We start from the raw sequence: 14,031 nt of genomic DNA on the forward strand, positions 1-14,031 counted from the left end.
TCGCATCAGATTAGGTATTCGGTCTCCAAAAACTAGGGTCAAGTTTCTGGACAGTTCAAAACTTTTACATACAATTTTCTGGTGCACTCGTAAACACTTTTCCCTCCCATATGCAGAAACGTTTGAAAGAAGGACTTAAAACATGCAAAAACTTAGAAATTAAATCTCAGTTTTCTCTATATAGCACCATTAAACACAACCAGGGTTGACCGATGTGCTGCACAATAAAAACACCACAAGATCATTACTAAAATACAGTGCGGTGAAACGTCCTCGTCGATTATACGCCAAATCAAAAAAGCTAAATTTAGAAAGTAAGTGCTCGAATAATGTGCTTTAAATGACACTTATTGTTTCACGCATGGTTTTATTTAATGAACTCGATATTTCAAATCGAATGAACACTGGACGGAACGTTCTCTGAGAGTTGACTGTGTTGCATAAAGGACAATGTCATTATAATCTTAGTTAGCATAAAAGTAACCAATCAAATCTTTGCCCTCCTTCCACAGTCTTCATGCTTGTGTTCTGTCCACACAGGTGCTGCTCAGGCCCAAGCCTTCTCAGGCCTTCTTTCTACATGCCTGAACATGTTGGGACATGTCTGAGGGTTTTTACATGAATAATGTGAGGCACTATTTGAGACACTCCTGGCAGTGTAGTGTGAGTAACAGGTGCTGAGGACAAACCATATGAGGATATCCTATTTTCTACTGGAAAACACCACGTCTGGGGACATCACAGTGAGTGCACGCATGGCACTTTGTGTGTGTGTGTGTGTGTGTGTGTGCAGATATACTTGTATATTTAAGCAGGATCTAATATCGGAGTACAGTGATGTGCCCTTGGTACAGTAATTTGTGCTCCTTGTTTACTCTTTGCCAGTTATGTATTTTGCTTGTCATTGCCTGTGGGTGAACACAGCACACAGACTCTCATAAATGATTTATACTTTTAATAACTGTAAATAGCAGACCATATGTGCACCACGCTTAATTCATGTGGCTGTTGACTTTTAACCCCATGTTAACACCCACGCAAGGTCAATGATGCATACTATCTTATAGAGTGCTTCGGCTATTTAAATGCATTGTTACATTTATGCGTCTCTAACGTACTAGTGAAAGAGGCTGTAGTTTAATGAAGCACTGTTTGTGAAAGCAGGGTCACACACACACACACACAGAGAAATTCACTGCTCTTCCCCCCAGTGTCTGCTTGGGCTCAATATCCTCTCCAAACAGAGTAACATAGCACCCCTGCCAAAACCCCTTCTTCTATTAAGAGGAGTGGAGCTATCAAAGGTTGTCACTCAGCGTGGCTTTAGGCGCTGAAAGCACAGATTGTCACACACTCACTTTGTCTGGGTTCAGTTTATCACGGTTCCTTTGGTGCACCCATAGATATAGATAGAAGCAGTTATTTAGCTTTCACAGTGAGGGTCTAGTCTATCTACTGTAAAAATGGACTAGCTTTTACAGTAATTTACTGGGAAATGAAGGTTGCCTATGAAGTGCAGTAAAATTACAATAAGCAATTGTAAACATATCTACAGCGAAGTACTATAATATATTACGTAGTAGAAAATAACGCACAATCCACTACATGTGCTCATTTGGCTGACTTATTATTTGTGCAGGACACGTCTGAGCTGAAAGGTTTTGCTCAAGGAACTAACTGTAGAAGACACAACCTAATCTAATCTGCACCTTAAAGCGTTAACCAGTGAGCCACCACGACTAGCTCGACTTACATTGATTAAACCAGATCTGGCACTGAGCTAATGTGCAGTAAAAGATGGCACTGACTCAGCGCACATACAGTATGTCGTGTTAGTTACAGTGGCTCAGTGGTTAAGGCTTTGGGTGACAGAGTAGGAAGTTCAGACCCCAACAGTGCCAAACTACTATGACTGGGTCTCTGAGTAAAACCTTTAACCCACAGCTCAGTTTTATCCTGCATCAATTGCTCCCTTTAAAAAAAAAAAAAAAAAGGCGACATTTGTTTCATATGCTTGTTTCTTGTACATTTTTCAGTAATTTACTGGCAGCCAGACAGAATTTTTATTTATTTATTTATTTATTTATTTACAATGTAAAGGTCTAAAATAATCGGACACTCCGTGCGTCATGAATAGGAACCACACCTATAATATATACCTATGTGCTTATGCGAACTGATTAAGAGTGCAGTTGTTATATGATTCAGCGTATAAATATCCGCCTATGATTATTGTACATATGTACACAGGAGGTGGGTGCTGCTCACATCTTTAAGGTTTTTGTATCTGTTCTTTAATTATTTCATTATTTACCAAGTATTATCATTTGACCAATAAAGCCCTTTGTGCTTGTCTTCACGCCTACCTTCACGTGTTTTCGCTGCCATGTCTGTCCTGAGGTTTCTTCTCCTCCAAATCAATCTGTGTCCTCTGTCTGGGCATGTCCTGCTCGAAAAGGGTGATTGAACATAACCAGGCTAAGATTAGACATTGCAATATCTTTTCAAGCTTTGACACATGCACACATGGACTTTTACATATATATATATATATATATATATATATATATATATATATATATATATATATATATATATATATATATATATATATATATATAAGGAACATTTCAAGCGTCTCTAAGACCAAGAACCTCTCACCTGTAGTCTAGAACCCCAGGCCTCGAGAATTTCTTTAATACAACATTTAAAATAATAATGTTATACAGCATAGAATTGAATAAATGTACTACTTACACATTGTCATTATTAGTTATACCAGGGGGTAGGATAAAAGAAAATATTGTAAACAGGATACTTATATGAGAAATCCTTAGTGGTTAGCACGTTCGCCTCACACCTCCAGGGTCGGGGGTTCGATTCCCACCGTGGTCCTGTGTGTGCGGAGTTTGCATGTTCTCCTCGTGCTGCGGGGGTTTCCTCCGGGTACTCCGGTTTCCTCCCCCAGTCCAAAGACATGCACGGTAGGCTGATTGGCATGTCTAAAGTGTCCGTAGTGTATGAATGGGTGTGTGAGTGTGTGTGTGATTGTGCCCTGTGATGGATTGGCACCCTGTCCAGGGTGTACGCCACCTCGTGCCCCATGCCCCCTGGGATAGATGGATGGATGCATTACCCACAATGCCATGTGACTGCCTGCTGATACTGATACTGGTGCCAGTGGGAATTGTCCCACGTGTCATCTCTAGCTAAAGAGGCTGATGCAGCAGCACTTTAGTACTTTACTCTGTTTAGCTCCCTTACCTCCTCATCTGTATACTCTGCTCAAACAGATGAGATCATGGTGAGTGAGAAAAGACGCTCATGCTCGTTTGCTTTGATGACATAACAGCGAAACCGCATATGTTTGAGATAGTTTTAAACGGCACTGTAACTGGCACTAGCGCACACAGCCATTAACACCACGAACACCAAATTAGCACCAGTTTTTGGTACTGTCTTTGAAATGTGCTATATTTTAGAGCAACAGACGAACCCTAAGCCTACAGATATTCTTCACCATTACCAGACTCCTGTCAGTCTTTGTCAAAATCTTTGTGATCTTTGTATACATGTGTTTAATATTTATGAAAAGGTTGGTTTCTTCTCATTTTGTGTGTGTGTGTGTGTGTGTGATGTTAAAAATATGATGACTACATGTGATACCAGGTGGAAGGGTCTACAGTAGTGTGGTGACATAGTAGCTCCCTAACAGCAGGTGTGTAAGAGGTTACTCCAGGACAGTCCTCAGAGCACAGCGGCATGCAAATGGAATTCGTTTCGGAGCTGATTTATTTATCAAAACTGACTGTACATTGCGAGATAGGGCATTCATTTTACACTGAGGAAAACTTAATTAGGCCACAAACACAACGGAAAAACTGTAGTAGCGCAGTATGTTGTGTGTGTGTGTGTGTGTGTGTGTGTGTGTGTGTGTGTGTGCATATATGCGTAATCCTTTGCAGAGAGCATGTATTTTTCCTCGTCGTTCTGTGAGTACTAGGCTTCTTGCGTTTGCCTCCGCCTTCCCTGCGTAATTCTCCCTCTCCCCTTCTTTCCCTCCCTCCCTCCCTGTGAGTGTAGCTTGGGCGTTGTGCCAAGTGGAGTGTGTTTTTTGAATGAATACCTGATGAGGCTGCTGAGGCTGACTGGGGGAGGAGGAGCTGCATTCAGTAGAGCACTGAGCATGTGTGTGCGTATGTGTGTGTAGAGTGAGAGAGAGTGAGAGAGAGAGAGAGAGAGAGAGAGAGATTGGGAGTGAGGCAGTGAGGCAGTGTGTATGCCTTGCATAACATACTCTGTACCTCTTGTATGCAAGGGCTTCATGTGAGACAGCCCAGACAAGGGGACTTCCTTTATGCTTACTCCTCCAGGGCTACTGCAGAAGGGAGGAGAGGAGAAGAGGAGGCAAGAGGAGAGGGCAGGAGAGCAAGGGACAAACACAGGACATGGAGGTGAATATGTGACGTGAGGATTTGTGGATCTGACTTTGTATTTGTGTTAAACCCGGACAAAGGATGGCTGGTGAGGAATAGGGTGCTTTGCACTCACGTACTACACTCTGCAAGGCAGGCGAGAGAGAGAGAGAGAGAGAGAGAGAGAGAGAGAGGGAGAGAGAGAGAGAGAGGGAGAGAGGGTCAGAGTGAGGGAGCTGTTTTCTCCAAAATCCAGAGGTAAGGCTCCTGACAAAGGAATTTTCATCATGACACCCTGTAATATTGCATAGTTTTACTCGAGCGCTGGCGTGGTCCATGCAGGCATTCTCTAAGGAAAGATTAGATATTTTGCATACATTTTGCTGAATGTGTGCAATTTGTGATGTGATACTTTCAGCACAGAGAGAGAGAGAGAGAGAGAGAGAGAGAGAGAGAATATGTTCAGAATACCAGTCTGTAGTCACTGTAAAGCAGCAACAGCACTGTTTGGATTCATGTCTAGCTTAGGACTCCCCAGCCCGCCTCTTAAAGGGACAGGTACCTTTATGAAAGGGTGGCAACGTGCAGAGAATAGTTGCTTAAGGGCATTGTCTGGCAAAACACTTCCGATTTTCCATGACTATTATGAACGATGTTGTTTTTTCTTTGCAGTGCTTGGTTTGAAGGTGGTCGAGGTCATACCGAAGTGTAGTACTTGATCCCACTTTGTCTTCTCATTTGGGGATGACATCATGTTTTAGGTCCCTGTGATTGTAACATTGTAAGATTGTGACAATCAATGTATAGTCATGTGAGAAAATAAGTACACCCCATGGAAATGGTTGTTGTTGTTGTTGTTTTACATATTTGGACAAGCAAACAGTTGATCCTCTTGAAACAGTGCCTATTAATGAAGTTGATATACTCTATCAAACGACACATAAAATTGACATTTTGTAGTAATTTTCACAATTTAAATTAAAAAAAAAAAACAGACCAGTCACATAGGTCTGTGTAAGTAAGTCACCTACGTTTATCACACCTTCAAATCCATAAAGTTAGACTCAGGTGTTGAAGATCGGGTGCCAGTGATTAGAACCTGCTCAGGGAGTGCAGGTGAAACCTGTCTTATATATATCCATCTCATATCTAGTGTCTGGTGTTCCCTTTGCTATTGAGGTGTGTGGTGTCATCATGCCAAGATCTAAAGAGTTCTGTAAGGCCTTCAGAGAAAAAGGTTGTGGATGCCTATGAGTCTGGCAAGGGATTTAAAAAGATCTCCAAATTATTTGAAATACATCATTCCACTGTAAGGAAAATATTCCATAAATGGCGCGGATTTCAAACGACTGCCGATTAGTCCAGGACTGGCCGTCCCAGAAAATTCACCTCAAGAGCAGACCATCTGATGCACAAAGAAGTCTCCAAGAACTCCCAAACTTTCATCACAGATTCTTATAGTACATATTTTAACTGTTGGTGTCAAAGTGCATGCTTCTACAATCAGAAGGAGATTACACAAGTTTGACCTGCATGAGAGGTGAGCCAGGAAAAATTAGCATATAGGCAAAGACCAGGCCTTTTGGAATAATGTGCTCTGGAACAGATGAATCAAAGATAGAGTTGTTTGGCCACAGTAAATGCAGACATGTTTGGCACTGACCATAGACAGCTTTTCAGGAGAAGCACCTCATACCAACTGTGAAGCACGGTGGTGGAAATGTTATGGTTTGGGGTTGCTTCACTGCCACAGGGACTGAACATCTTACATTCATTTATTCATCTAGGAATTCTGCATCATATCAAAGAGTGCTTGAAGATAATGTGATGTCATCTGTCTGAAGGTTGAAGTTGAACTGAAAGTGGACCTTTCAACAGGATAATGATCCTAAGCACACTAACAAATCCACCAAAGAACGGCTCCAAAAGAAGAAATGGAGGGTTACGGAATGGCCTAGTCAAAGCCTGGATTTGAATCCCATTGAAATGATGTTGGGGGATTTGAAACGGGCAGAACATGCAAGAAAACCCTCAAACATCATGCAACTGAAAGAATACTGCATGGAAGAGTGGTCAAAAATTCCAGCAAGCCTGGTGGACAATAATGCCAAACTCCTACAAGAAGTTATTTCTGCTAAAGGGGGCGAAACTAACTTCTGAGGCCAAGGGTGTACATACTTTTGCCACAGAATAATATCACATCTATTGATATTTCTGTTGAATAAATTATTGAAAAAACTCATTTTCCTTGTGGTTTTGTCCCTGTATATCAACTTTATTAACGGGCACCAATTCAAAGATGATCAAATATGATTGCTTATGTCAGAAAAGCCAACCATTTCCATAGGATGTACTTATTTTTTCACACGACTGTATATAACATGTATGCAGTAACTGTGCAAAAATCAGGTAAATGCCACTAACACAAAATAGATGTATTATCATGTGTTATGGTAGAATTTCAGAATAAGTCATTTGCATCTGAATTTGCATAGTTAAAACTGTGCTTGGGCCTCTGGTTTGTCACTGTGTCTTCATTTGTGTGATGTTCAAGCAGCATACATTTCTGTGTGTGTGTGTGTGACGAGGAAGATAGGGAAGCGTGAAGGAGTTACGTTGGGGGCCCGTGCAAGCTATCTGCAACAGGGCAGCAGTGTGTGATGTCTGATGTAGTCAGAGCTGGAGTGATACTGCAGTGCTAATCTCTCTGACTCTGTGACCAGCCTATGTGTGTGTATTTATATGTATATTTATATAATCATGTGTGTGTGTGTGTGTGTGTGTGTGTGTGTGTGTGTGTGTGTGTCAGTGAGTGTGAGAGAGAGAGAGAGTGAAACGAGTGAGCAAGACGTGGGTCAGGACATACACACCATTGCGATAGATATGTAAATGTACAACTAACACAAAGTAATATATAAATCTATCAGAGATATATTTGGTAGTAATGGAAGTAATTATAGTTTTCTTAACTTTATGAAAAGACAATAAGTTAACTGGTTTCTATAAAAGAGACGATTGGTTCAAGAGTGTTGAAATCTGCCATAGATGACCATATGATGGCTCAAAACATTCACACATAGTACGTATGCTTCTTTGCAATGGTGCTCATGTAATTATAGGCTTGCTATGTGTGTGTTGTGTGTGTTATGATGTATACACAGTTTTACAAAATGATTCAATTTTAGACCATAAAGTGCTCTGGCTGTGCGTAAAGAAAGACTTCAGTAGTTCTTGGCTCCTGCTATGTTTATATCTTTCTAATGTACAGTGAGAAGCACTTTGTTTATTTTGACTTTTTTTTGCCAGGGGAGGCTGAAGGGAAAGTACGCCTTCAGGTTCAAAGTAAACGGTTATGATTTTGTTTCTGATCAAGGTACAGACTACAGCAAGGTACAGCAGTAAAGGAGACAATTCCAGATGGTTCCATTTGAAGACTTCAGCAGCAGCAAGAAGATCCAGTGACTAGACGGATTTATATCATAACACAAAATATAAAAAGAACAATTTTTAGAACAATGGACTTCTTGAAACTGAAGACCAAATAAAAACAAGCCCAAGCCCATCCGGTGGTAGTAGCACGTAGGAGTCATAGAGTGAAAGATCATGAAGTCTAACCAGGAGCGTAGTAATGAGTGCCTGCCTCCAAAGAAGAGAGAGATCCTGGCACTTGAAGAGCGGCAGGTCCTGGTTGCATCAACTGTGAATGAGAGTCAAAGTGGTGAGAACCTGGCATGGCTTGCTAGTGTAGCCAGCATGGCCAGCATGGCCACTGTTCCCAACCTAGTTCCCTCACAGAGCAACAGTACTGAAGCTAGCAGCCCAACACCATCAACCAAAGCCCTGACGATAGTGACAGAGTACCCACTTTCCACCTCTGCCTGCAACAGCTCCTTGTCATATACAAGCTCCACACCTGCAGGAGGTCTCTCTGGAACAACCACAATAACAGCCAACCCAGCTGTCCTCTCCTCCAATCTTCCTCAAGCAACAGGACCCATCCAGCCCACCCAGCTGCCACCTAATTTACAAATCATTGGACCTTACACCAGTTATATCTCCTCCCAGATAGTGCCAGCTGCAGCAAGTCCGACCCAGTCACGTAGACCTACCCAGGAGGTTTATGCTACCGCAGCTGTCATCCCACAAGCTTCTAATGGAAACCCACAGAAGCAGCATGTGATTTCATCCTTACCTAATGTAGCTCACACCACCAGCCAGTGCATTCAGGTAGAGGGCACCCCAGTTGGCTTGCCAGTGATTTCCCCAACTTCACAAGTACCGTTTCAACTTCACACTCATTCAACTGTTCTTGCCCCTCATGGCCTGACTCTTGCTCCCTCTCAGGTGCTTGTGCATTATGCTGATGGCCTCATCACAAAACAACCTGACTTCCAAAGCAGAGACCTGCAGAATGGTGCTCTGGGAGAGGTCACAGTGGTCAAACACACCACCAGCATTGTGAAGGGAATGTCTAACAAAACAGAAAGTGATGATGGCCAAAGACAGATTCAGAACCTAGGTCTCCCAGCCCAAACTCAGGTCTTGCTCCCTGCTGACTATGCTGCTCATGACAGTGCAGGACTTCAGACATCAGTCATGCTGGTGTCAAGCAACCACCTAATGGCCAATAATAGCACTGAGTTTCAGAGCACCCAGGATAAAGAGCACACATCTCTTGCTCAAGTTGAGAGAACAAGACTATCTGTGGGGAAACCAGTCTCTAGACTTTCCTCCCTTTCTCTCCCATCATCAGACAGCATGGCAGCATCTCTTGCTCCAACACTCTCCCCTCACACAGTCCTGCATACGTCTCCAGCTGCCCCTACCCAGGAACTTACTACAAACCTTTTCTCAAGCACACAGCTGCCTATTATCGGATACATTACTAGTACATCTGGGGCACCCCAGCAGGCTGTGGCCAGTTACCATAGCAACCTCCCACAGCATCTAGTGATCTCAGGCAGTCCCTCCCTCCTTATTCCTGTGAGCGCTGGCAACATGAACACGTCATCTACTGAGTCAGAGGTTACGCGCTGCTCCATCCCCACCATTTCTGCTACCACTGTACAGACTGTAGCAACAGGTCTGCCTCAGGCCTACATCACCGCAGCCACACCTACTGTCACAACCTCCATCCTCCCTAATGGCAAAGAGGTCATGGGGCCTGAAGAACATCATGCTGCAGTGGGTGTACCGAGTTCCACACAGGTGCAACTTCCTGTGCTTTCAGCAGGGGTAGTAGCACCTCCAGTTCCTGTGCTCCCTCCAACACCCACAAGCCCACAGAATGCACCCGTATCACCATCATCAGCCCTGCCTTCATACTTCATGAAGGGCTCTATCATCCAGCTGGCAGATGGAGAGCTTAAGCGGGTGGAGGACCTAAGGACAGAGGACTTCCTACAGAGTGCAGAAGTGAGCAAAGAACTCAAAATTGATTCGAGCACAGTTGAACGGATAGACTCCAGCAGAACACCTGATGCAGTTATCATACAGTTCTCAGTCGGGGAACACAAAGTACAGGTAGGGTCATGATATTTAGTAGTATTTTTTTGTAGACTACTTTTCTGGGTCTAAAGCATGCATACTTTCTGTTGCAAATTTGACCCTTCCTGGCTCACACTTGCACTTTTTTACTGTAATGATCTGGAGTTGTGCCGCTTGTTACATTTGTTCCAGTGAACTGGCATTGTACTGAAACCTTGATGTTCTTGACATGTAGTTACCAGACTGAATTCCACATATATCATTTCTACACACAAATCATTCATCATACGTATTAAATAGCTAGTCTCAACAAAGCTATCACTGAACTATCTACACAGTGCAGTTATAATATTCTAGTTATTCTCCTGACATAAACAATGATTGTTATTTTGTGTAATAATATAATTGTTCTTGGCTTACACATACTTAACTTTTATACAAGATTGTTAGTTCTTGAATATGTACTTACTTTAGGTCCTGCTCATGTTTTCCTTCTCTGTAGGTATGTGTGGAAGTGCTGGTGGAGTATCCTTTCTTCGTGTTTGGTCAGGGATGGTCATCCTGCTGCCCAGACCGCACTACCCAGTTACTGGCTCTGTCATGTGCCAAACTCTCTGTTGGTGATGTCTGCATCTCCCTCACCCTAAAGAGCCTGAGGAACGGTGCATTAAGAAAAGACCAAGCCTTTGGTCCTGTGAAGAACCATAATAGCACTCACCATAAAGCAGCTAAAACCAGTGGACAGATTGGAGAGCCACAGGCTCAGAGAGAGGATCAGAGGGATGGGAACATTTTTGTATTAGAAGGGGAGCAAAAGTTTGAAGGTCTTGGGCTAAAGACTTCGAACTCTGGTAATGGTGTGATCATCTCAAAGAATGGAGAAGGGAAAGCTCATGGTGCAGGGAGTCGCAAGAGGAGGTGGTCTGCCCCAGAGCGAGGAGAGATAGGGAGGTCACAGGAGAATGACCACCCTGAAGAAACTCTGCCTAAACTTTCCTTCCTTTCACAGGAGGTAAAGGTCAGCATTGAAGGAAGGTCCAGTATGGGCACCTGAGGTACCTTGTGAGTAATCAAAAAGGAGGATGTCCTTGATTTTCTAGGCAAAGGATCTTCTAAACCAAGGATCTTTGTGGTTTGTTCAGTTACTTGTCGTGTTGGCTGGTGACAACTGTTCCAAAACCATGCGCGTTCTTCACTGGGCAAACAATATGCAGCAGTACAAGAATAACAGGATTATTATGATTATCTTCTCATGGCTTATTTTGGTTACTGTAACAGGAGCTACTTTTGTCCGACAGTATTTACAGGATATGTTTTTGTAATAAAACCAACAAATAATTTCTGGCATTTCCCCTGAGGCGTACACATAAATATGCGGGGTACTTATTTTTGTAGTTAATTCTGCCATTATCTGTTTTTGGCACTTTGTCTACATTCATGTAAATTGTAGCATAATTGTATTTCAGTCATAATCAGTGAGTCGAACACATAAAGACCGGTAGGCTGGAGAGATTGGTCAGTAGTTTGACTTGCTGCGACAAATTTTCCCCATAAATATTACTTAAAGGCACATTGTTAAGATCCGCTATATAATTTATGAAGATAATCGATGTCGGTTATGACAAATAACGCGATATAATTAGACTGAAAAACGACCGTTAAAAAAACAGAGATGTAAAATTCTCAATTAACACTGACCATTCTGTCTGTTACTGATTGAGCAGGATCGATTAGGAGTCCTACGTGTGATTTTACGTGACGATATTACGTTTCAGATGAGAGAATTTTGTTAACCAAACATGGTCCAGTTCTTGGGACAAAAACTGGAAAAAACGCTGAATGTCGAGGATTAAACATATTTTTTACCAATATTTTAATTAAATACACCAGAATTTAATTAGTCAAAACGTTCTAGATATGCAATATTATGATGATTCACATACCTCAAACGTGACACAAGGCTGTTTCAGGTTCTTTTCAGAATCTGGGATCTTTAAAACCACGTCCAAAAACCATGTTCATGTTCATTGTTCATGTTCATACAGTGGATATGTGCAGGTGAATTCTCACTCAGCCTTTGAATATTAGCACTTTACGGAAGGCAATGGATGATTAAATCCCTCACCTCTGCTTTGTTGCCTAAGCAACAGCCATTTGCACAATGTCAATTTTAGAATAATGTTAGCTGTCCTGTATGTTTTAACCCCATTTAAAACAAATTACAACCATCACATTGATGCATTTAAAAAAAAAAAAAAAACCAAAAAAAAAAAAAACAACATTTTTTAAAAATCCATTTGAAATCCAGTTGGAGTCTGTGAAAGCGTTGTGTTATTAAAATTCTTGTATCGTTGCAGTTTAAGCAACTGGATTTCTGTGTACAAAATTACATACGAATGTTTAATACTGAATATTGTGTATATACAATGTACAATATATTCTCTTTCGGAATATATTGATAACATATACCAATATATATTCCGTTTCCATAGTGGTAATGACTCTCTCTAGGGGCTTTTGGGTAACACTTTACTATAAGGTCCACAAATAAGCACACACTAATATGTGTACTAATGATGAATTAATACATGCGCTAATCATTAGTGCTAATACATTACAACAGCCGTCATATATGAAGAACTATTCATAATGGTAACAGTTAAGTATTAACGTTCAACTCGTTCTGTTCATTATTCAGTATTAATAATGATTGGTTGAGCCAAAATGATAAGATGTACGTTTGAGACCCACATTTGATTCCCAGCACCCGTAAACCTTTTATTTTCATTTATTTGTTTGGTATTGTTTATTGCAAACAGGTGTCACAAAAGTGTATCATTTTTCGTCATAATCGGTTTTTCTTTTTTTGTTCAGTGCAACTGTTCCAACATTTAACGGGTGACCGGAATCCTGAAATTGAGGACTGAACTTACGAGTTTCATTTGACATACACACTGTTAACATTTTCAACTTTGGTATATGAAACAAAAGTTTATCATGCTAAAGTGCTACAAGATTGTAGCATCAAAGTCCTACAAGATTGTCGCACTCTTTTTATTTTTAAAATTTTTATAACATCATGCCTATAAGTGGCTGGATTTTGATCATGTACTGTAAATTACGAAATGTCCCAAGTTTTGTTCAACCCATGCTCCATACAAAAAGACCATTAATTACGTAAATAATCTTTACTAATGCTGCAGGTCATGGTTTTAATTAAAATAATAAGTCGACAAGATGTTAATACTTAACTATTATGATGATTAATGCCTGTTCCTGCAGTATACGCTTCACAGGCTATGTATAGGCTACGATCGGTGCATGTATTCATTCATTATTATCACATGTATTAAAACATGCTTATTTACGGACCTAATAATAAAGCGTTTCCGGCTATTGTACTGTTTGGGGCTCTGGTTTAAGTTGCCCAATATCACCTACAGGAAGTGGAACAGTTCAGAGAAAAGGTCATTGAGAAGTCATCAACTTGAACAAATGTGTAATGTGTGTAATTTCAATGAAAAAACAAAAACAAAAACAAAACAATAAAAGCCCATGTGTTTTTCTTATATAGTGTGCGGTGTAGTGGGTCAACCACACAGTTTACCAAAATGTCTCATGTTTAAGAATCTCTTTATTTTATTTTTAGTAACTAAACACTCTGTTCAGACTTCGCTGGGTGTGCTGTCTGCCGCAAAGGCACAATGTACAACACACGCAATTCGACTGGCTGTTTAATTCAAGAGAGCCCTACGACGACGACGAAGCTATACTATGTATACCAGTAATTCAGTTTTTTTGCGATTTGCACAAGTAGAAATATTAAAGTAGGTTTACAGAATGTATGTCTTTGCATTGTCTCTGTGGTTTGTCTGCGTTTTCTTTCGAAATACGTTAGTTGGTGGACTTATCACTAATTATGCTTTGGAAACGCGAGTGTGTGAGTAAACCAAAATGTCGTCCACGTGCGTGTATGTGTGGGTGTAAGTGTGAGTGCGATACTATGTGGTTTCGTGTGTGTGTTGTAAGGGGATATTATTTGGGGAAGCGATGCATGATTGCACATTTCGGATAGAGTTTACGCACTTTCTAAAATCTGTGTGTGTGTGTGTGTGTGAGAGAGAGAGAG

General features: G+C 41.3%; 1 protein-coding gene across 2 annotated transcripts; it reads left to right on the top strand.

The window, feature by feature from the left end:
* The first annotated feature begins 591 nt into the window (after positions 1-591).
* atxn1b (ataxin 1b) lies at positions 592-13,471 on the top strand. 2 transcript variants are annotated; one of them, XM_017480448.3, is made up of 3 exons: positions 592-743; positions 7,789-9,938; positions 10,405-13,471. In XM_017480448.3, the coding sequence occupies exons 2-3, from the start codon at positions 8,019-8,021 to the stop codon at positions 10,954-10,956; spliced, it is 2,472 nt and encodes an 823-aa protein (XP_017335937.1). In that variant the 5' UTR covers positions 592-743; positions 7,789-8,018; the 3' UTR covers positions 10,957-13,471. The 2 variants fall into 2 exon arrangements, with proteins under 2 accessions (XP_017335937.1, XP_017335921.1); XM_017480432.3 differs by lacking the exon at positions 592-743 and adding an exon at positions 4,200-4,454.
* Positions 13,472-14,031: the final 560 nt, after the last annotated feature.

Source organism: Ictalurus punctatus, chromosome 1 (genome assembly GCF_001660625.3).
Source record: "Ictalurus punctatus breed USDA103 chromosome 1, Coco_2.0, whole genome shotgun sequence".
In the NCBI taxonomy this organism is placed as follows: Eukaryota; Metazoa; Chordata; class Actinopteri; order Siluriformes; family Ictaluridae; genus Ictalurus; species Ictalurus punctatus.

What these genes read in the sequence shown, in the direction of transcription:
- atxn1b (XM_017480448.3), top strand. Translation starts at nt 8,019, where the DNA reads ATGAAGTCTAACCAGGAGCGTAGTAATGAGTGCCTGCCTCCAAAGAAG. An exon ending in TCGGGGAACACAAAGTACAG is followed by an intron (nt 9,939 to 10,404) that starts GTAGGGTCATGA and finishes CCTTCTCTGTAG; the next exon opens with GTATGTGTGGAAGTGCTGGT.